Source organism: Polyodon spathula, chromosome 5 (assembly GCF_017654505.1).
Source record: "Polyodon spathula isolate WHYD16114869_AA chromosome 5, ASM1765450v1, whole genome shotgun sequence".
Taxonomy (NCBI): domain Eukaryota; kingdom Metazoa; phylum Chordata; class Actinopteri; order Acipenseriformes; family Polyodontidae; genus Polyodon; species Polyodon spathula.
Window position 1 is genome coordinate 15900771 of NC_054538.1, and position 24239 is coordinate 15925009.

A 24239-nucleotide genomic window follows, 5' to 3' on the forward strand; every position below is an offset into this window, starting at 1 on the left:
ATCCCCAAACCTGAATAAGACATAGTAAAGCTGCTCACAGAGCCTGTGATGAAATCATGGCACCAGAGGACATAAAAGTATTGCGATCACAGATCTCACCGTCATTTTTCAGAGTCATGGAAGCAGCAACCTTGAAGGTTTATGGTTCTATTTCAGGGAAGCAGGGTTATGATAATAACCAAATGTTCCTTTTCAAGTACGACATGTAACCATTATCACATGGGTGAGTTTACCAAAGCCGTCGCAAGGGCAATATTGCTGAACGGCTGGAATGCTACAAGGCTAAGCCAAGAGGTTGCCTTGCGCAATACTACATGGAACCCCAGTAACAGTAGCTAGGGAGAACTCAGGGACCTGTGCTGTAAGGGTCGACTGAGAAGCCGTCCTTAACACTAGTTACAAAATTAGAGTTATGAGGATCTGTGACATTAAGTCTATAGAACCTAGTAAAGGTATGGGGAGTTGCCCACACCACTGCATTGCAAATGTCTTTGAAAGATGCACCCTGGAAAAAGCCCACAAAGTTGCCATGCCCCTGGTGAGCTTTTCCTGAGGAGGGAAGTTGGCCAGTTCACAGGCAGTCCTGACCACTTCTGCTATCCACTTGTACTGCTGCTGCAGCTGCAAAACAGTGATGTGGAGATGGTAGTCTTTGAAGGTGGACTGCCTTGTTTCACCTTCTTTAGGTGAGGGCACTTGCAAAATTGCAGTGGCCCTCTTGATCAGTAGCAGAAGCTTTGCCGACAGTGGGACTGAGCAGGAGTAAGAGATGCAGAGCTATGGGACAGCGGTATTTTTACAGTCTAACCGCGCATGCCTCTGAATATTATTCAACGCATTACATCACCATTCGTTTGGCAGTTGAAATTGCTGTAGGAGCTCAAAACGGTACTGGCTGTGCACATACCGTATGTAGAACGAAAAGGACAAAACGAAAAGAACGCAGCTGTAGAATAAAAGCTGAAAGCTATTGAGTGACTGAAAATTGGATGTTGCTTATGATGTGAAAGTTGGCGAGTCAACTGCAAGAACGGATAAAAGACAGAGAAACTCAGAGCTGTTATTCATAAAGTTACAGTAAAATAAGCTTATTCAGAAAACCAACATGAATAGCAGAGAAGATTGACACTGATGAAGCATAAACCCTTTGCGATCCTATGTCGGACCAGGTCCGTCATTACAATTTTCCCTGACCCTGTCCGACATCATCAAAAAGAGGTCAAGCACAGGTCTCTAGTCGTTTTTTCTCCAGAAAAAGCCGATAAAACCTTTAAATGGCCGATTAAGAGCGATAGGAGCCGAGAGAAGCTGGTGGAAAAAAGGGGCGGATCATAGAGGCCCTGCACCACAGACCTAACACAGACATAAAAAAACAAAACAAAAAAGATAGCTGTTTCCGCATCCAGCACTCAAAGAATATCATGGACATTTGCAGAGCTTTTTGAGGATGTTGTAATAAAATAAAGACTTGGATCGCATTACTGAGGAGTTTGGTGATAAAATTAGTGATTAGGAGAGGATTTACCAGTACACACTACTATGAAGAGGTATGTGATAAATACAGCAAATAAGTGGTGGGGCTTGGCTGGAGATGCAGTACTGAAACGTCCTGTTGACATGCAGTGCCTTTTAAACTTGTTTTACTGTAAAAAAAATACTTTTAAAAACAGTGTGTGTAAAATAAACAGCGAGTTTAAAAATAAATTGGACCTGATGCTCCTGACAGGCGCTGAATAAATGGACCGCTTTTGTACAACATGCATGGGGACACCTCTTTCAGACCCAATCCTACAAGTAAAAGCACAAGACTTGGCAAAACTAAAAAGGAGTTTGAATTTAAGGATAGCCAGAGTTCATTTTGGTGCTGACAAGAGAGATGCAGCATCTGTGAAGGTACTCAAAAAGGAGAGCAATGATCTGCAGGTGAGCAAGTGGCTGTTAATTATCCAGCAGAACTGAAGGGGATCATACAAGCCGGTGGATATAATGAACAGATCTGTAATGCAAATGAAGGTGTTGTTTATTTGAAATTGCTGCCCTGCAAGTCACAGTGTTCGAGGGAAGATCTGCAAAAAGGCAATAAACAACGGAAGGATCGTGTCACTGTGCTGTTTACAGCTAATAAAACTGGGGAGCACAAGCTGCCCCTTCTCATCGGAAAGTGTAAAAAGCCACACTGTTCTCACCATGTTAATATACACAATCTGCCTGTGATCTATGAAGGAAGTAAGAATGCCTGAATGATGTGGGCAAAATTAATGATTAAATATAAATTTATCATTTTACTAACACAGATGAGTGGAATGTATCTGTGTTTTGATTCCCCCCCCCCCTTTTTCAATTCCTCTCCTTGAAATGATGAAATTATTAAGAAACAGACACAGGAAGAGATACGCATCTGGTCCTGGAAGATACAAGTTATTTGAAGTTAAGCATCTCCAAAAAGGTGACAATGGTCTGGAGAGATCTGAGTAATTTATGGTTCTGTTCTAAGCAGGGGAAACAATGGAATTGCAGGGCAAGCATCCTCTGAAGATTAAAGCATTTCTCTTAAGAGAAATTAAGAATTATATGAGAACATGATGATGCAAGATCTTATTAATACAATAAAGTTTGATTAATCTATTACAAACAGACCTGTAACTTGGCATTTTGAGGGAAAACTATAATGATTTAACTGTTTATAATGAGAAAAAACTGAAAACAGTGATTTGAAATATTGCGAAACAACTTTTAACATGATACTAAATAGATACATGTATTGTAATATAGACCGTTAGTAAAATGTTATAGTTAAGTTAAAAGGGTAAAAGTGTGTGTTCAGGTGACAAATATTGGTTGTGTATATCCAATCTGGTATCAAAATATTCATATTGGACTAGACAACACAGATTTACAGGTCTAATGAAAATCCAAGTCAGATAAAGGAAGTTACAAGAAAAACAAGTTTTACATAATTCAATTAAAAATTAGGTAATTAACTTAAACCTTTGAAGTTGAAATACACCTCTTTCTGATATCAGCCATCAATCAAATAACTTTGTTTGAGAAAGACAGTGGATTGGTTGAGAGTGCAAACACACCCCTTTTGGCAAAAGTTTAAGAAAAGGTTTTGTGCACCAGAAGGATGTCTAAAAAAATTCCATCTACCTGTGACTGTTTGTTTGAGGATCAGAACTACCCTTTTCTGTGGATACTCTGCTCAAATTTTTTATAAACTGTTGGAAGAAAACTTGAACTATTAAAAGGAAACTTTGAAAGCTCTTAAAACTGAAAAGGTAAAACAAACTGTTTAATTTAATATTGTCAGCCGAGGTAACTTTGTTAGGTAGCGTAAGCTGGACAATTATTATATTTATTCACTATATCTTACAGTAAGGACCGCTGTTATTAAAAATTTCAAGTGAAGATCAATGTGGGATATTCAATAACTGATTCAAAGAGAACACCACTTCCTTCTCTAAAGACACTGGCAAAACCTGGAACGGATTCGAAACTTTCGGCTAACCACTGGGATTTTCGTTACGCAAGTGGAATTCTTCATTGACTGAGTTTAGACCTGAGTTGTTGCAACCAAACCTTTTCATCCTCCTGTATTCCATCAATGGTAAATATACTTTTCATTCTGGAAAAAGTTGCCTATGCTTAGTTAAATGTATGTTTCTGTTTGAAATATTATCTAGAGATTTGTTTTGTGTAATAAAATAATAAAATTCACATTGTCTGTGATTGTTTTGTTTGAAAGTGGACATTTTTGTAAGTATAAAATTCAAAGATTCAAAAATTTTAATCAATAAAAATTTAGCCAGAACTGCAAGTTATTATGTTTACAGTGGTTAATTAATATTGTAGCGTTGCGGTATGTCTCAAATTATTTTGTTGTTAATAATGAATCGACGACTGTTTCCAGTTAACACTCTCCAAGCTTTCCTTTTTAATTATTACTGTAGAAGTAACTCAGAGTCTCTATGGGCTGAGATCATGCCAAAACAACAAACCCCTTTTTCTGAGCTATCTTCATATACTCTGTCTGGTCCTTCTCTCTCTTCCTGTACTACTCTCCGGCTTTTCGACAAGGTTCTATCAATCTGTAATTCTCCAATTATTCCGCAAACCCACACTGTCTCACACTCTCCCCTCACGTCACATGCATTTCCCCCCATTTTTTCCCCTCACACAATTCCCCAAACACCTCCCCATTGCTGTCCCCTGCCCTCCCGCTAGCTCTCGCACCCTTCCCCTAAATAACTCCCCTGGCGTGGTCTCCTTCCCTTACAACACATTCACCTATCATGGACAAACTCATGACAAACAACAATTAACCAGTCTCTAGCGATGGCGCTCCCTACAAGTCCCAGGTCGCTACAATATTGATCTATGGTAACACATGCTTAAATAATAACTTGTGTGGATACTGGAAAGTGTATAACCCTCTAGACATATAGAACGTATTTATGCACGACAATGACCAGCCACATATTCAAGTCAGGTTTTTTTATTCATTTGTGCCTCAAATCCATTTGTTTTTGCAGCATAAAAATCTCAGACACAAGGCCATTCTTCTGTTGGATAACTGCCCTGCACATCCTCCTGCAAACAAACTTGTCATGAGTGATGGCAAAATGAAGGTTGTGTACTTACCAAAAAACACAACCAGCAAGATACAGCCAACAGACCAAAGAGTGATTTCAACTTTTAAAGCTCATTATCGCCGAGAGCTGCTTTGCAAACTTCTTGCAGATGAACAGGTTACTCTCCAAGAAGCCATTAAAAAACTAACAGAAAAGGGCTTTGTGTATATTACTGCTGATTGCTGGGGCCAGATAAGAGCTGAACCAATCAAAGTGCTGGATGAAAGATTTGGGAGGTGCTACTGATATCAAGTGCAGATACTGAGGATACAGATAAAACAGCTGTTGTGAAACTCGCAGACCCTAACTAATGTAAGTGAAGATTGTGTGTGCAGACCCGTGGATACATGGTGATGACTGAAGCATTTGCCCCCTTGAGTGATGCCAACATTGTTGCCAGCGAGGTAAAACCAACACAAATGGAAACAGAAAATGACAATAATGAAGAAAACAGAGACTGTGGTGACCGTGCCAAGTACCAGTGAAGCTTTAAGGGTTCACAGACAGCCTTGCAATTCCTTGCAAGCTGCGATGCATCAAAAGAAATGGAAACAATTCAATTGATGCAGATCTGTAACAAGATGCGCATTTGTCAGAACATCCATGAACAAGAAAAACAAGCAGAACAAAAGTAACCGATTACTTTCCGCAGCTACACTGACTGAATGTAATGTAACAAAAGTCAACGATTGTTATTTAACTTTTGATTTCCTCATGTAAGTTAGTAATACTGGTGCATTGAGTAATATATTACTTTTATAATTTGCCATGAGGCAGTGATTGCTTGTTTTATATATCTGTTCTATGTGTTTTTCTGCCCTTGTTATCAAATACAGAATTTATATTGGATATATCGAGTGGGTGGTGTACCTATCATCTGCTATTAAATGAATGGTGTTTGTCAGAATATGGTTGGTTGCAAGCATAGGCTCTGTAATATTAAGATATTTTAGAGCTGCATATTCTTGCAATTAAAAGAGACCAGATCTGGCCATAACAATTAGATTAAACAGTTCAAATGAAGATTTGCATTAAACATTAAAATTGATTTATTGCTAGAGATTTTAATTTGTGACTATTTAATTTGTGCACAGGCACTTACCCCTCTTGTTCCTCGATTCCTTGATCTCGTCACACATTCGATTAAACTCTGGATCCAGCTCAGCTGCAAACATTGCATGAGCGGTGTCTTTCAGGGTACAAGCTCTATGCCGGATTATTTTATCTACAGAATGAAAAAATAATACACATTAGAAATTGACCGTGTCAGGCTATTTTTAGAGCATTAGAATCACCTTATGGGTTCATGTTCTTGGATGCAGAACAAACTGCTTTAAAAGCAGAGACAGCCTCGGCACGGCGAGTCAAATCAAACGCTTAAAAAGTCAAATCTCTTCAGAGAACGGAGAGTGTAGCATTACGGTCACACAGGCAACTTTCCCAGAAATGTCTCCCTCCAGTCACTAATCAGCAAGTAGCGTAAATAAAGACATCAGTTCTAGGACTGAGGTTCTAAAACAGACCATGGAAATCCCCCACAGAAAACTACAATGGAATTCAAACTGGCTTAGGAAAGAACTTTCGGCTTCAATGGAGTTGCAGTAGCTAGGTGGGAGTTTTTTTGTTTTTGTTTTTAGTGGCCCAGAATTTAGAGTTCATTGTTAGTTTTACAGTAGTACTAGGCCTGGCTTAATAAAAATAAAACATGGGTTAAAATAAACACACACACACACCATGTAATGAGTCTGCAAGGAACACTGGTAGACTTAAAAGGAATTTGAGAGTTTCCTATTGAAGGGGATCAGAGGAGTCCAGTGTTAAATGGAGAAAAGGGATACATATAGTATGGGTCTATTCTATGGAAAGTGTGGTTTCATGCATAATTTGAAACTGATGTGAATTTTTTAGGGAATTTATGTTTGAGCATGTTTAGAGCCAAATTAATTGTGCTATGTAAGAAAAAGTAAGAAAACAAAAGGAGATGACTTGCTCGGGTTTGGAACCAAAGGAATACCTTCATAACTTGTCTGCAAGAGCGGTCCCAGTTAAGGAGGTAATATGACATTACTATTCTGACTAAGCTAGGTCACTACCATTATTCAGTCTAGAGAAAATGTGTTGCAACAATTGTGATCTTGAATAACCTATGAATGTAATCAAATGTAATCATGTACTGAATATAATCATCTGTTAAGAATAATATTTTATTAAAATCAATGAACTATGTAATTCAAATATTATATTAAAGTAGAACTGCCGGATTCATTATAATAAATAATAAAGTTACTACATCCTACATAACTGGCACTGCAAGAACAGGACATTGTTTTAACCACGGAATTCAGTGCATCGAACACATTTTAAAAAAAGAATCATGAAATAAAATCTTTGTTTTTGAGAACAGTAAATATTCGTTACGCTTTTGAATGATACAGCGACATAACAATTGCCACTGTACGGTTTAATGTAATATAACTATTTACGTCCGGTAAAAGTGAAGGCAGAGCGTTCCTATAAAAAGCACAGTCCATTGTGCATAGGTTTAAAAACAATCTATCCCACGTTGTGTAAAAAGAACCCCCCTAATATGGAAGAACTCACCCATGCCTTGATACATGAACATAAAATCAAGGGGGTAATGACAAAACAAGAGGATAACGCATAAAAATGATCCATGGGGCGTCTGTAGCAAGATTTTCCACAAGTTGACAAGCGGCAGTTCTAAGAAAAAATAAACACAAAAACAAACAGACAGCTCTCGTAGTGCAGGCAGTAGTATGGATGACTAATAGTGTTAGAAGATAAAATTCTGGCTAATAAAAAGAACTGCCGTGGATTGAAAAATGACAAAGGTGTATTAGAATGCTAAATAAAAGACCTCTGTGATAAAGTATAAGGCATTGGATAGTAGAAACACAATGTGGAGCACTTTGAGGAATGTGAAAACTGTAAATGTACAAGATGAAAAGGAAAAATTTAGTAAACAAGTTATGTGCATCACAAAATGCGTAAATTGTGGGAGTTAAATCCCACAAAGGCTAAAAACAGCAACAATGAAACGACAGGGTAAGTGTTAAAATAAGAGATAACCTGGAAAAATGAAGGTTACCACCCACCTCTATTTAATACCTAACAAGGAAGGGAAATCAAAATCAGCCCACCTACCAGGACTTGCAGAAAGCTGTAGGAAATAAGACAAGACGTTTCAAGAAATAGGTCCTGCTAAACCCGAATCCAATGCTGGCTAATTAATTTTCATGGCAGGCTGCAGCCTTATGAACTGATAGTTACGGTTGATGAACAGTTCCTGCATGAATTGGAGGCCTTTCTTGCATTTTTCTAGTGGACACTGGTGCAAAACTTAAAACTATAGTTCATACAAAGCAACCCGATCAGTTGCCACTCGCATCAAGTAAAACAACTGAATTAAGCGGCTTTGAGGGCTCTAGTATTAACGAACGGCTGTACAAACCAACTGAAATTATTATCGGCACCGATGCAGGGAAATGGGAGTGCGTATTGTATGAGTTGCCAAAGAAAATTTCAATTTTGGGTTCGGATTACATGAAACATCAGGGCTATGTTATTGATTTAGCTAACAGAATATTGTGGAAGTGTCATGCTAAAAGTCAGAAATATATACAGTTTCCCTGTCATGCAGTGTTTGCTATTAAGAAAAAGGAACTGTATGATCTCTCGAGTTTAACCAAAGAGCTAAATTCCGGTCTCGCAGCAGTTACAAACATGACTGTGGTTGTATGCTGGCCTATGCAAACATCCTGTCTAATGTTCCTGGCATTTAAACTATTGATTAGTGAAAATTAAACAATGCTACACCCGCCTGTGCTCCCACGGTAGCTTCAGTGCCTGACATTTTTGCTAAATTAAATCCTTCTGCAAACTGGTTTACAGTGCTTGATAAATAGTTTTTGGTCAATTCCACAAAACACAAGAAGGTCAATAGAAATTTACTTTCACTTTTAATGGTCAGCAATATACTTAGACTTGTTTGCCACAAGGACTACACAATAGCCCCTCAATATTTCACCAACACATCACCAAAGCTTTGAAACTCTCAGCACTCAAATCTCAGTATGTAGAGGATTTGTTATTGCAAAGAGACAGAGGAACACCATGTTAATCTTCTTGAACTACTTGCTCTCTTAAAACAAAACAGTTTAACAGGTAAACCCAAAAAGGCTCAAATTCTACAGTCAGTAGCTGCGTTCTTAAGCGTATCTGTTGGAAGGGATGGTTGCATACCTGACCAACAAAGTAAAAACAGTAAGTCTCTCACTGCCCATGTCAGTAACCACACTGTGTTCATTCCTAGGATTAACAGGCTATTGCAGATGATTAATTGAAGATTTCTCTGCAGTTAGCATCCCCCTATACCACCTACTTAGAAAGGGAATTGAATACAAAAGCAGGAGATACACCTAATACTGCCTTATTGACAGCACCTGTGCTAATTAGCCAACACTAATCTAACCTTTTATCTCAAAATTGCAGCAGCTGAGGTCTCAATCTATGCAATTTTAAAGCAAATATCGACATGTTACATCCCATTGCAAATACCTCAAACACTCACATCAGTTTAACAAATATACAGTGCATGTGAAAAACATTTGCTTGCAACATTTTACTTATATTACTAGACTTAAATGAGACCATCCTCCAGACATGTCACTCTCCTACTGAACTCCTCTTAAAAGGCTGTATTAAGGACGATACAGTGCCTAACAACAGCACGCTGGACCCTCATGGTTCAAGATAGGGACATACAGGTAAAACATATTCCTGATCCCCCTATACTTGCAGGAAGCCTTTTATACCAAGGAACCCCACATGAATGCACACTACACACACACACACAAACACGCTTAGCCCATTTCTCACTGAGCCTCTGTCAAATGCCAGACATTTACATGGAAAGGTCGAGCCGGTGTATAGATGGCGAACTTGTGGCAGGATTTGGTATATGTTGCACTAACCTACCTATTTCTTTAGGTTCCAGGTGAACAAATCCTTGGCTCAGGGCTCTGAGCTGCCTACGCATGGGTTTGGGTCAGCTACCTGTACCACCCTCACTTATGCCTCCCTCCTCAAACACACTTTAGCTTTAGCCCATACACATTCTCCTCCTATTAGCATTGTTAAAATTTGTGCACATAATGACACACATTATTTTGGTAACAATCAAGATGATTTCCTTGCAAAAAAAGGCGCACTATCAGGTTCTCTTTGGATTCCAAACAGAGGTGGAGGAGACGACACCGATATGGAATCCTCAGGCGCTTCTGTATCAGCAGCTGCCTGAACACCAACACCACTTGACTTTCTAACAGCACAGAAACAAGATCTTGTTAAAACAACTTGCAAGCGCCATGTCTGAACAAGCTGAACTTATGTGAAAAATAAAAAGTGCATATCAGCTTGCTCATGCACCAAGGTACACACAGTTGAGGGCCGAATGTATACACATGGCACATGACATGCAGGGAAACCCAACACCCTCCTAAAATTGAAACAAGTGGGATGGTGGCCAGACATGGAAAAGGTTGTGGAAACATATTGTGATAACTGTGTAGTTTGTACACAATGTAACTCCACATCCAGGAGCAAGTAGGCAACATTCACAAATACACGATCTACAGAGGAACCATGGACAAGCATACAAGTTGATGTTATAGGCCCCTTACATCTCCAGCATGAGGCAATAAATATGCATTGGTGATTGTGGACTTGTTTGCAAAATGGGTAGAAGCATTCCCGACCAAAATTAACACTGTGCAAGCTCCTGCAAAAGTGTTATTAGAACATGTATTTTCACACTGAGAATTGTATCAGGCAATGGTACACATTTAACTGGAAAAGTAATTAAGGAATGTATGAAACTGCCAGGGATAAGACAAAAATGTCATATTCCTTATCGTCCAAATTATACCATTAAGAAAAAGCTAAAAAAAAGTTTGTACAGGGAAATGGTAGAGCGCAGGGAGCAGCGCAGCAGGTAAACATGTTGTATACAGACAAAGGTGCAAAAGAAATACCTTTGTATTAGGTGACCTGGTCATGTTGAAGGTACACGGAGAAAGCTGACCCTTCGTTAGACCATGAGAGGGCCCATATGAAAATGTAGCCCCTCTGAGTACAAAATAAGATGGGGGAAAAAGGGGACATCACAATAAGACTCAAGAGATCAGTAGCAAGGAGACATACTCCAAATGGGATAAATGTTTTAACAACTGCACTCCAGCACTGTAAAGGATGATTGTCTCCAGCTGAAGGAAGAACCAGAGAATGGATTTGTAATAACACAAGACACACGGGTGGCATACAAAATATACACCTTTACTTACATTTCAGTTGTAGTCAATTTGACAGCATGGTCACGGATACACCATAGAATATGTGCAAATATAACAGACAGTAACGTATACCAGGACCCAACACAGAATTGTTCTGGGAATATCATCAGAGAGCCCATAACCCATTTACCAATGGAGAGGAAAAGAAAAGAAGGAAAAGCATCAGAGATGTAACGGGACTATTTGGATCAGGGAACTCATTGTTGAACTCCTATTACATAGAGGAAAGAAAAAAAAACATATGATGCGGATTAAACAAATCAGATTTTAAAACGGAAGAGATTGATGAACAACTCACTACCATAAATAATGTACACACACTAGCCGAGATAATGGAACAATTGATAGTAGGTGATAACAAGAAAGATGCATGTAGAACGTATGGGCAGCATATCATAACTCAGTTGCAGGATGCCTTATCTGATGTAGTAAATGGTACATTTCCACGACACATACTTCTCAAATCTGACTCTAGAGATGCATTTGATAAATCATGTAGTAATAAAGACCACTGGCTAGACGACTTAACCAAATGTAAAAAAGATACTTTTGAATATGACCTTGGTAACTGGTACAATTAATCCTCCAAAGGGATTTGAAAATTATCCATATTATTCCAATTGTAATATAATATTTGTACTCAGCCAAGAGAAATAAAATGCATGTGTCCTTTCAAAGAATTCTAAAAATTACAGAATCAAGGTTTGTTGAATCCGAATGGATCGGACAAAGTTGCGTTTGCAGATTTTAAAAGGAGGAGGATCCTGCAGGGAACTACCTATGCCATATGTGAGTATGATGCAACTAACCATTGTAATTCTAATGGAAATACATAGCAAACTTCCAAAACTTATTCACAGCCCAGTGAACCAAGTCATATCTGATGTGTTCAAACATATAGGTAAAGTTCAAAATATAAGGAAATTAGAGCAAAAAATTTAAGACTGTACCTGAACTTAGTCAGGAAAGGTCCTCAGGATAAAATGCACATGGCTACAAATTTAGACTTGGATGTGATGTGTTCACTGCATGTTTAACATTAAACATAGAAAACAAAACTGGGATAACTAATAACACACAGACATTATGCAAAGCTAAAACGAGCGGAAAAACAAACTGTTAACTATGCATATAAAAGAGTAAAGGTGAATACTGTATAACAACTAATGAAGGTCACTATAAAATAGGAGGAAAAGTGTGTCCGATTACAAACTCAACCATAGGTCTAATACCAAAGAAAGATGTAACAACAGGTTCTATTATTTTTCCACATGTTCCTGAACATATGTTTATAGCTCAGATAAGTTTGATTTTGAAAAATACACTCCCAAAACTTTCTTCAACAGTTGTTGAAAAGCAGTGACAAAATGAAAACACATTTGGTACAGATTAAAAGAAAGATGGGAATACAACAGAAAAAGATGGGTACAAAAACAGATATTGGGATTGGATATTCAAGGGTGCATATGTAGTGGTAGGATTCATTTTTATTTCTACTATTACATTTTGCTATCTAAAACGCTTAACTAAGAGGTATTACAAGTATGTTATGGCTATAAGGCAATAGAAGATATTAAAAATGTGCAGAAATATGTGATGTAACCAAGAATGTACTTCCAATGTAGAACAGAAAAGACAGAGAAAGGTTGGACATAGAGGTAATTGCACCTTTAATTTAGATTGTTTTGCTTGAGGAACTACTGGGTGTCATTAGCTGGGATTAGTAAATATAGTAAGGCTATTGTACACGATATGGAAACTGCAAACTGTGCCAGCTTTGGAGTATCAACTATGGGTGAGAGGTGCGGACTCAAGCTGCTGTCCGAAGGATTCTGCTGTCCGTGCTGAAGACACGTCCTAACTAATAAAGCATAAAGTCGTGGGACTGAGGCCGAGGATCTAAGGGTTTTGACAAGCCGAGCAGGAAACGAGAACAGTGGCAGGTGGAAGTGTACATTACATATCTAACAATAGAATTGGGAGGATAGCAACACCTGTTGTAAATAGAATAAAACTAGTTTAAAATGAAAAGGAACTCTTTTTGAGCAAATGCTTGCATTTAATGTGTGTGATGTAATGAAAGTCCTGTTTGCATCATCATCAAAACGGGGGAATGTAAAGTCAAGATGAACATGCAGTGTTGCACGTGTGTGTGGGTGTAGGAATGAGTTGGTAAGGCATAATGTTAGACTGGAGAAAAAGGATTTGAGTTTCCTATTGAAGGGGCTCAGAGGAGTCCAATGCTGAGTGGAGAAAAGTGAATATATTGTACAGGTCTATTCTATGGAAAGTACTGTTTCATGCATAATTTGAAACAGACATGAAACATAGCATATATTCTTTAGTGAATTTAGGTCGCGCATGTTCAGAGCCAAATTAATTGTGCTAAACAAGAAAAAGTAAGAAAACAAAATCAGATGACTTGCTTGGGTTTGGAACCAAAGGAATACCTTCATAACCTGTCTGCAAGAGCGGTGCCAGTTAAGAGGTAATAAGACATTACTATTCTGACTAAGCTAGGTCACTACCATTATTCAGTCTAGAGAAAACGTGTTGCAATAATTGTGATCATGAAAAATCTATCAACGTAGTGAAATGTAACCATGTATTGAATATAATCATCCGTTAAGAATAATCTCTTATTAAATCAACAAACCGTGTAATTCAAATATTCTATCACAAGTAGAATTGTCTGACTCATTATAAATAATACAAGTTACCACTCTGTATAATATAAGAGAGACCTGGACTACAGAGGCAGAAGTTGTTGTTGCTGCTGTAGGTATTATAAACAGACTAATACATGTTTACATGAACGTTGTAGGCCAGGAATACTTTAAATATAAAGGAACAGAAACTTCAGTTCCAATGAATCTGTTATATTAAAAAAAAAAAAATTAGTTAATTAATTATACAGCTGCAGCCACATCTTGAAAGCTTTCCCAGCTATGTTAAAGATACAACACATTTTCTGGTAAAAATAATAAAAGGTTAAACTTCCAGAGAATACCATTTCATTTTGCATGGGTGTAAAATTCCTGTACCACAGTGTTCTCAGGCATGAAACTTTAGAAGCATGTAAAGAGGCTCTGGAAGAGAGTAGATAAGAACATGATACCTACAGAAGAAATATTAAATATGATCAAGTTAGTTATTTTGCATACGGAAATATAAGTTACAAACAGAATGATGGCACAGCAAAATTAGGTATGAATTTTGCAAACATGTACAGCCAGAGACAAAACTATTTGGGCAGTTAAATAAGGAAAACCACAAAGAAAGTGATTTCTATAATTTCTAATTGTTTGGTTGAAATATATAAAAATTAGTGATTCAGCTTATAATAAAACAACAAATTACATAACATGCATAAAATGAAAAACATGCAAGGAACATATTTCGTATGAAAAAACCCTTTCGTTGCTAATTATTAACGATGATCATGACTGAAAACAATAGAAGAAATAAACACAATCATCAAGTGCTGAAATAAATTGGAAATTTGTCATTCAAAAAAGCAACAAAAACAGTTCAAGCTAAAGAGTACAGCAACAATCAACAAAGAGCAGTGACACAACTAAATAAAAAAGGAGAAACTGTGTGTGCTATTATTGACAAATTAACGAGCGAACAATTCAATGATACAAATTAACGAGCGAACAATTCAACAAATTAACGAGCGAACAATTCAATGATACAAATTAACGAGCGAACAATTCAATGATACAAATTAACGAGCGAACAATTCAACAAATTAACGAGCGAACAATTCAATGATACCTTAACAAGATGAATGTCCATGGGTGAAGACGCGAACAATTCATATGATACAATTACACGAGCAACAATTCAAACAAATGAAACCAAGATGCAAACCGAATTCACCAAAAAAGGAACAATAATTGAGGAAAAGCTTGTTTCTTTTCCTCGGGCACTGGCAACCTTTGTATTATAGAAGGATCACTAAATGCTGCAAAATATCAATAAATGTTGCCCTCTCATTTGTTACCCAGTGCTAGAAGGCTTATTGGATTGTATTCTAGCAGGATAATGACCCTAAGCATTCTGCAAAGTCTACAAAGGAATTTCTTAAAAAAGGAAGATTACAGTTATGGATTGTCCATCTCAGTCCCCGACTTGAATCCCATTGAGATGTTGTGGATTGACTTGAAAGCTGCTGTTGCAAAAAGGAAACCAAAGTAGATTGCAGAAGTCAAAACTGTCTGTGTTGAAGAATGGGCAAAATATCTCCAGAATGATGCCAGGAACTGGTTTCAAAATACAAAAAAAAGATTGCAAACTGTAAAGGAAGCAAAAGGTGGGCACACAAAATACTAATTTAAGGGTGCCCAAATACTTTTGTCAAAGTATGAAATTAGTTTTTGCATGGTATTTTTCTAAAGCTAAATCTCTACTTTAATTTACATCTTTCAATAGAACTAGAAATCACTTACTGTAGGTTTTTTTTTTCTTTTGTATGCGACTGTATATGGGCAAATGGGAGAAAATGAGTAAACTAGACAAGAAACCATTAGACTACATAAGATATGTGAATGACATATTTGGAATATGTACACATGAAAAATAATCTCTTGTGCAGTTTCATAAATTAGCAAGATATCCACCTTAACATTTCTGTGAATTTAATGTGGTCATAATATGAAACTGCATTCTTAGACTTATTTATTGAACTTGATCAAGAATCTATTAACCCTTTAGGGTCCGAGCTATTTGCACCTGTTTTTTTTTTTTTTTTACTGTTAGATTTGTGGCTGTAACTCTAACTATAAAGGTTACAGTTACATGTCATACATGAAATGAATGTGCACACACTAAGCTTTCATTAAAAAAAAAAAAAAAAAAAACCTGAAACTAAACCTGTTCAATACAGATAAAACCACAGAAAAGAGGAGAGGTGCTTTTTAGAGAAAAAAACATTGTTTGTAAAAAATATTTTAGCATGGCCAGCTCAAATCTGACTGTGCACAATGAACTTCAACATGTAGGGAACATGGGGAAAAATTGAACACATTGGATAAAAAAAAAAAAATAAAGGAATTATGGCCATATATACAGAAGGGACCACAAGTTACCAAATAACAACTGGATTCATTGAAAATGTGCAAAAAAAAATAAAACACATGCAGTGTTTATTACTGTAGTAAATCACTCTTACTAATCCACCAATCGGTTGTTTTTAACTTCTACCTTTTTTCCATTCACATAGATTTTAATTCAAAAAGGCAGTACTTTACTGTGTTAAAAGCTTGCAAAGTGAAAAGAAGCAGACGGCTGAAGACACACATTTCGGAGGACGCATGTTTGTCTTCGTCTCTTCTGAGTCAGAGCTGGTGAGCTGGGCTTAAAATTGGGCATTTCAAAATTGGGGATTTGAGTAGGGGTAGGGCAAATAATGGGTAGAGATGGGTTACAGGAAAACAACCCATTTCTTATTAGGTCCCCACTCTTCTTTTTAGTGCTACTGCAGATTGCAACATTTTTTTCTCTCTTTAAAATATGTGAACTTGTACTGCAGTTCTCCTTACCTCCTGGGTCTTTGTCCGGATTGTACTCCAGAGCATTGCCGGAGATGAGGTCAATATCTGCTAGAAACTCCATCCCAGTGATGTATTTGTGCGTATCGATTTTGGTCATGATTTTTGACAAATCCATGGGTTGTTTAATAACTTCAAGGTAATCCGAAACCTGAAACAAAAAAATGTATATATATATATCAAGAATCTTATGGAAACACCGATCTCACCACACATCACTGGTGTCACGAAAGACTATTATATTTGGGGTTTTAATCTTAACATTTTCTAAATCAACTATCCAATCTATTAATTCGATTAATCACACCTGTTTGCTAGTGTTATGAAATTGTATTCAAGGACAATTACAAGCAATACCAAGTATTAACATAATGTTATTAACTGCAAATGATTCATAATGCCAGCTAATGTTTAATACACCTATAAATCACATGTAATTTGACAATTTGAAGATATAGCCTTACATTTCCTTGTAGCCAAAGCAAGTAATTTAAAATATTAACTTTGCTTTTAATTGCCTTTTTGTGATGTTTTATGGGTAAGAAGGGCTCACACCAGGCTCTTTATACACACACATTATACAGAGTGTGTGTGTGTGTGTGTGTGTGATGTGTATATATATATGTATATATATATATATATATATATATATATATATATATATATATATATATATATATACACACATACACACACACTGTAAGCACTTATTTTACAATTCAAAATAAACTGCACAAAAAATAAATAAATAATACACTCCAGTTGTAAGTGCTGTGTGTACCTCCTCAACGTCCACAGGTTTGGCAAAGATGTTAAAGCGCTTGTCGTTGGCCAGCCGTTTGGTCACGTCCCTGAGAAAGAGCCGCAGTTCCCGCAGTGTGGTCTCCTCCTGGTCCTCCAGCTTCTTCTGTTCCTCCTCTGAGAGCTGGCGGGGCGGCGGGGGCACAGCGGGAGCAAGCACCTCCAGGGAAAGAAGGGCTGCACAACAAGATAAACAAAACGCTGAGGATGTGGGGGCACAGCACCCTGGGCTCGTTTCTGCACTAACTTAGCAGCTTAAGTTTATATAAAAACATACTTTGAATATCAATAGAAGATGCAGCAACTATAGGTTAAAAAAATGCTCTTTCCTACCCTTAATTTTACAAGGTCCAACTATATTGCAGGTTCAGTAATGGATGTTTGGGGGGGGGTGTCACAGTGCAGCTCCTAAATCTCGGGGGACTTTGATAGGTGCAGATTGACATAAACAAACAAGGTGCTATAGTTTTGTACAATCCAAGTAATAAAAACATATCAAAAATGGTATAAAACCAGTTATGAACTTGCATATTAAAACTTAGCTCAAGTGCCACATATAAACAAACTCGTGCCTCCATGTATCCCCATGCACAAACCAATTACAGTCGACGCCTCCTAATCGAGTGATAAAATCTGGATTTCTGCTAAATGGGATACAACTCTGGGAGACGGTTCTTCCCGATACTGTTTATGTTGTTTCATTCGAAGTCACGTTGTTTAATTGGTTAATTTCAAGATGAACGGAGATCGCTGTTCAGAGCAAGCGGTTCACGTAATACTGCACAGCGAGCACGTGATTACGCGGGACTTGTGTAAATCAAGAGTCTCCTGTGGTTTCCCAGGCTGCTATTGCAAAGAAAGCTGGCGCATCAACATCGCAGCTGCCTCGCCTTGTGATAAGACATGACTTCATTCTATTTCATTTCATGTAGAAATAAAAGTGATTCATTTAGTTTCAAATGCCTCTCGTTTAATTGGCTCAGGATATTTTTACTTCCCCCGAGGCATCCTAATAAAGCAGCGCCGGCTGTATTCAGATTGAGCTCTCCCAGAAATCAGGAGCTGACAGTGATTGGTGTTGACTGGGCTAGCATAGCATTCCAAGTAAAACAACTGAAAAAATAGCTTCCTTTGATGTGTGTATCACTATTCTAATAAAAGCAGCAATCACCTCAAATCTAAGCAGCTGTTTCTTCACTTGCTTCACTCAATGGTAAATTAGCCCAATCAACTGGATTGTCAGCACTTGATTTCTGATATATAAATAAATCCTGTTTCCCTGTAGAGCGTTATCAACTTCAACCTCCACTTCCTGCCTCACTCATCAGTGAATGCACCCACCCACAAGGCAGACAGATACTCTGATTTAATACCCTGTACCTTTCTAAGCAAGGGATTGAGGGGTGCTCTGTAATAACAGTTGGATCTCAAAACAATTGTGTAAATATAGTAATTGTTACAGCTGTGTAAAAACAGGATTCATTCATCCGACTTTTTACATATCCATCTTTACTCTGGTCCCACCGCAGTCGGATACGCGATGGATTACTGTAATTCCTTTACACCAAAATCTGAAAACATTTTCAGAGGCCTTTACAGTAATTCCAAACCAAAACTAATGATACAATTACAGTTATAAAAGTTAATTGTTAATTTATTTACCCTCTATAGGATTACATTACAGCACTTCACACCTCTGATGCAAGCACTTAGGAATATGTCAGAGTGCATGTATCACACATTAGCAAGCTCACATCTACAAATGATTGAATAACAGCCTGAGATTCCATTAACGCCAAACATTTTGTAATTACTCATTAAGGGCCTTCATCCAAATAACAAGCAAGCATCCAACTTTCAAATCGAACACTGGCAAATCAGCGTTTGCTTCCAGAGCCCCTTTGTGCTGGAACGCTCTGCCACATTTCATCAGATCAGTGCCTAGCCTTGAGGTCATTCCAGATAAAACCTCTCTTACAGAGACCCAGCTGTGCCGGTTGGGCTAATCAGTTGCGCTCATCCTCTGCAAGATTCTACAGTTGATATAAAGCAACAGAAATCAGTGTATTTTATTTTTATTATGATTTGGTTTGGTGGATAGTTAGCTGTTACAGCTCTCTATTAGTAGTGAGGATGATGAATTTGAGAAATTAAAGAATTTGCAAACCATTGTAAACTGTAAAATTGTAATTTTAGGTACCACGCTGCCTTTCAACTGGAATCCCTGTTTATCTTACTCCCTTTAAATTTGTCACTTAAGCATTTTTTTTTTTTTTTTTTTTTTTTTTTTTTTTTATACTTGGTATAAACCAGGGATGTCCAATCACAGTCCTGGATGACCTTGCCACTCCAGGTTTAACAGGTACAATTATATAATTAACAACTGCAGGGTTGGGATGGGAATTTAATTGGTTCAATTAAACGATTTAGAACAGGGTTGGAACAAGTGGAAGGGCCAATTCTGGGCACCCCTGGTGTAAACCCAGGGGTCCTAGTTTGACACATCTAAATGTGACCTACATGAGCGGCAGGCTGACTCAGCTCATGCAGAGGCACGTCATGAGCCAGACCCCAGTGAATGGCACACAGCCATCTTCTTAACAACAGGACGCATAAACACTCAGCTGACGCCAAGGATGAGCAGAGTTAAGGATTGCTCCAGACATGAGACCAGAGAGATCAGACTGTTGATTTAATTAATTTGGCGACCACTATTAAGAGACTACAAGTACAAGCACAAAAAAGTGCACTTGTCCAAAAGTTATGAAAATCGAAGAACTAACAAAATGATACGGTTTAGCGCATAAGGGCCAGATATTAAATTATATATATATATATAATATATATATATATAATATAATATTATATATATATATATGTATATGTGTGACAAAGTATAACTATTTTTGACACATAGTAATTCAAACAGTCCTAAGGTAGTGTACATGCACTGTATTCTACAGCCAAATTCGAAAGTTTCCTTATAAATCACTAAATGCAGATTCATTTTTATAACAAAACAAGCAAACCCGTAAGTAATAGTACAGTGTATGCTTTTAGGCTACTCCATGACACCCTCCAGGAAATTAACTGTATGGTATTTTGCCTTCTGTGCAGCACAATGTACATTTACATTCAAGTGGTCTAGGCAGTTAATTATTTTCAATTGTACTCTCATACAATATGTTTCTCTTCAGTACAGAACTCATGTTTTTGTTTCACTACACTGGGTACTCAAAAAGGATAACAGAACATCACCAACACATTGTTCTGTATGCCTAATATTTTGAAGTTTTGCAACAAAAAAAGATGATGTTAGGACTTGAAAACAGGTAGGAGAGTTTTACAAATACTAGTGGGACATAAACAGAACATGTACCCTTCAAATATCCGTAAAGCAAAACAGGCAAGCAGTTGAAGCGCTGGCTCCATTTGACATAAGTGAACATGGTTAGCAGCAAACACTGAAGCAAACCTTTTTTGCTTTACAGATATTCACTAAGGAAAAGAAAACCTTACCTTGTTCTTTTTACAGCCAGCACACTGACGCTGCACCCTGCTTTGTCCCAAGGCACAAGTTTATTTTAGTTCCGTTCTTTAAATAATATTTGTTCAGGATTTCAAGGCAATGTATATTCCACTGTTCTGGTGTATTTGCCAAGCATGTTTGCATACATCCAACTGTTAGCTGTTGTATGAGGTTTTAGAGTAGTATATCACAAAACAATATATATATGTATTCAAGTGTAGATTCAAGGTTAGTGCAGCAGCAGGGAAGCAATTTATAGTTAGCTTGTACTAATAAAGCATCATGGCAGACTTTAGACAAAGAGACAGGTCAGTAGAAGCATAAACAGAGTAAACTTAGCAAAGTGCAATGGAAATAAATACAAAAAATATGCTGGAGAGAATAAGCCTATTAAAATAAATAAAGACCCTTTTGTGATCCCAGGGGCTAGCTTATTCAGATAACAGGAAACATTTTAGGCAGTCATAATAGCATTTTTATATCTCTAGAATTGGTATCCAATTTTAACTTGGTTTTGTTTGGTAGGTACATCTTTTTTTCACCTTAAAATCACCAACGTGCATACAGGACTCTTAACAAAAAATACAAAACAGTGTTATATTGCCCCAGTTCTGAAAGATGTAGCCTGAAGATATATTTATGGTGGGCATTAAACTACACAAACAAAATACAGGTCTGCATTCAAATACACAAACGTTTTCCACCATTTCTGAACATTGGCAGATTTGTTAGCACCAATGACAGCATTAATGTAAGCGCCTCTATTTATCATACGCTCTAGTAGGTGTGTGCTTGCATGACTTTTTTCATACCTGCTTTTTTCCTTTGTGCTGGAGGTCTGGCTGCTTGTACAACAATCAAGTCTTCAAAGAAGCTTCTCCTGTCATCCTCGCTTGGTCTCTTCAGACTGACTACTTCGCCATACCTGCTCCTGAAGATGCATTTCAACTGCCAATAAAGACCATTGGAATCTCAAAATAAAATCTTTTGCAGTTATTTTTATTATCATTACCGTTACAAAAAAATATGTTTTGACCCACCATACTTTTCTACATAAAGCAGACTGTAGTATGGGAGGACAACTTACCCTGGCTTGAACACTTAGCGTCACATCACATGCAAATTGTGACAGAGCAGAGTACAGAGAACAATGGCAACTGTACAAAGTGACACTCTTCTAATTCAAACTTCTAATATTTCCGATGAATCAAACAATATCAATTCAGAACCTAACATTTAAAAAGAAAATTACAAACCTCTTACAGGTCTGACTGTCCCTTACTATATGCATTTATTTTTTTCTGTAATCCTACTATAACAGCACTTGACTGTCATTTTACAGTTACCATTCTGCAGTATAACTCCCTGTATACCAGCTGTGCAGGTGGCTGTGAGATTATCATGAAGACAACTGATAGACTTTAAAAGTATTTTTTTTCTCCCACATGTTACTACATATACTACTAGTTAGTGTTTTATACATAGTTGGATTATAGGCAACTGTATGGACGTTGCACCAGGAAAACGCACATGTAGGCGTTTACAGTTGATTATTCAGAAATACTCCCCATGCTGGTGGTTTACAGTTGAATATTATTCAGAAATACAGTCCCCATGCAGGTGGTTTACAGTTCACATGCAGGTCTTAAATTTAGATTCCCTCAACATTTTTCAGCTGTCAGTTATCTTAGTCATCCCAATAATGTATGTCTACATGTATTTCTTGGTTTATTTTAATGATAATTTCAATAACTGCCTGCATGATTGACATTTGTCACAGTTCCCGAGTGTACTGTCACTAATCCCTCATTGTTCTAGGTACCCGCAAGCAAATCTCTGAAGTGGGATCACACTATGGCACAAGCTTACCTCACTCTGATACAGGCACAATCATATTCCTTATGGATCCCTGTGCACACACACAACGTGCTGCTGGCACTGAATTCTTTACAAAGTCCGCATAAGGAAATTTGTTTTTTAAAAAGTGTTTTTTGTATGCTTTTTTTCCCACAAAATGGTTATCATACATCTAAATCCATGATGAAAAATGTCTGCTTTATAGGAGCTTGCTGTACCACGTTACTAGTGGAATAAAATGCCACTCAGAATATATGCCATTTATTACAACTTGCAGGTACAGTAGAAGTAGGAGCATGCATAACTGTCTCATAGAGTTACAAAGTGCAGGCAAGTTTCAAAGTAGAATCTGTCAGAATCAGAGCACACAGCAGTAGTAACAATGCTCATGTATAAACGTAGCTAACAGTTTAAGTTACTATAGACCCATAACTAAGAGATATTTTACACCAAATTATCCCTTCAGTTCCCTGTACTTCAAAGACTTTTCAAGGTAGATTTTTTTTTTTCTTTCTTTCCCATTTGCCCCCAATAGCAAGCAAAAGGTATTTCTTAAAGCACTTCAGGTCAGGAAAAAAAAAAAAATGCGATTGAGACCCGCGCACTAGTCATCCCAAAGCTCACTGGTGATCAAGGCGCTGGCACTGACAGGCAGCGGCAGCGGGCGAGCCGAAAGCAACTGGAATCCCAAGCTTCTCAGTGGGTGGTGCTTCCAGACAGTGGGGCTGTTGGAACCCTACGAATCAGCCAAGGGATAAAACAGGAAACTTCTGGCTATGTATGCAAATGAGGTTTCTTTGTTTCTGTTTTTTTTTTTTTTTTTTTTTTTTTTTTTGCAAATAACAACTCTATTATGGAGGACTGAAACCCTTAGAAGTGGAGAAGCAAGCATTTAAGCAAGCATTACCTCCTCCGACAGCTCCCTGTAAGCGATTTCCGAGGTAGCCAGGATCAGGACTGGCGAGAAGGAAGGGATGTCCTGAAGTAGGGTCAGGAACGTCGTTCTCACCGTGTCACCAACGGCCTCCCACCACTCGCTTATCTGGGGCATGTAGACCACGCTCGGGACGGTCCTGCGTGCCTCGCGGAACACCTGGGGTACAGAAAACCCCACATTGTTTGATATAAAACAGGGGAAAATGCAGTAATCAAAATAGTAATGCTGAACTAGTCGTAGTAGTGGACTTGCACCTGGTCCTGGGGATCAATAATGGCCTACAAAACCAATCTACGCAGTATAAAACATGTTGTGCTGAATTTAAGCTTCACGTAAAATAATCCAATTTTGATTCTACAAGGAAACATGACAAAAACATTTCATTTTTCTATTTCATGTTACAAGGGGGCTTTCTATGGCACAGACAAGTGTTTGTTTCAACTGTACACAACAAAAAAGGAGCAATAAAAAAGGTACATGGCAGAAAAGCTAATCTACAACAGAACACCTAACAGGGTTGACAGAAGTAATGAAACAGTGCCACCTACACTTAGAACT

The 24239-nt window shown here is 37.7% G+C and overlaps 1 protein-coding gene across 2 annotated transcripts in view; it reads right to left on the minus strand.

The window, feature by feature from the left end:
- The window catches only part of LOC121315614 (ATPase family AAA domain-containing protein 2B-like), a 78597-nt gene that overhangs the window by 31718 nt on the left and 22640 nt on the right, over window positions 1-24239 (minus strand). For both annotated transcript variants that reach the window (XM_041249860.1, XM_041249859.1), the window contains exons 19-23: window positions 23652-23837; window positions 21700-21835; window positions 17339-17535; window positions 16549-16708; window positions 5734-5856 (exon numbers count right to left, since the gene is read on the minus strand). In XM_041249860.1, the coding sequence (XP_041105794.1) occupies window positions 5734-5856; window positions 16549-16708; window positions 17339-17535; window positions 21700-21835; window positions 23652-23837 (802 nt within the window). The remainder of the gene's footprint in view (window positions 1-5733; window positions 5857-16548; window positions 16709-17338; window positions 17536-21699; window positions 21836-23651; window positions 23838-24239) is intronic.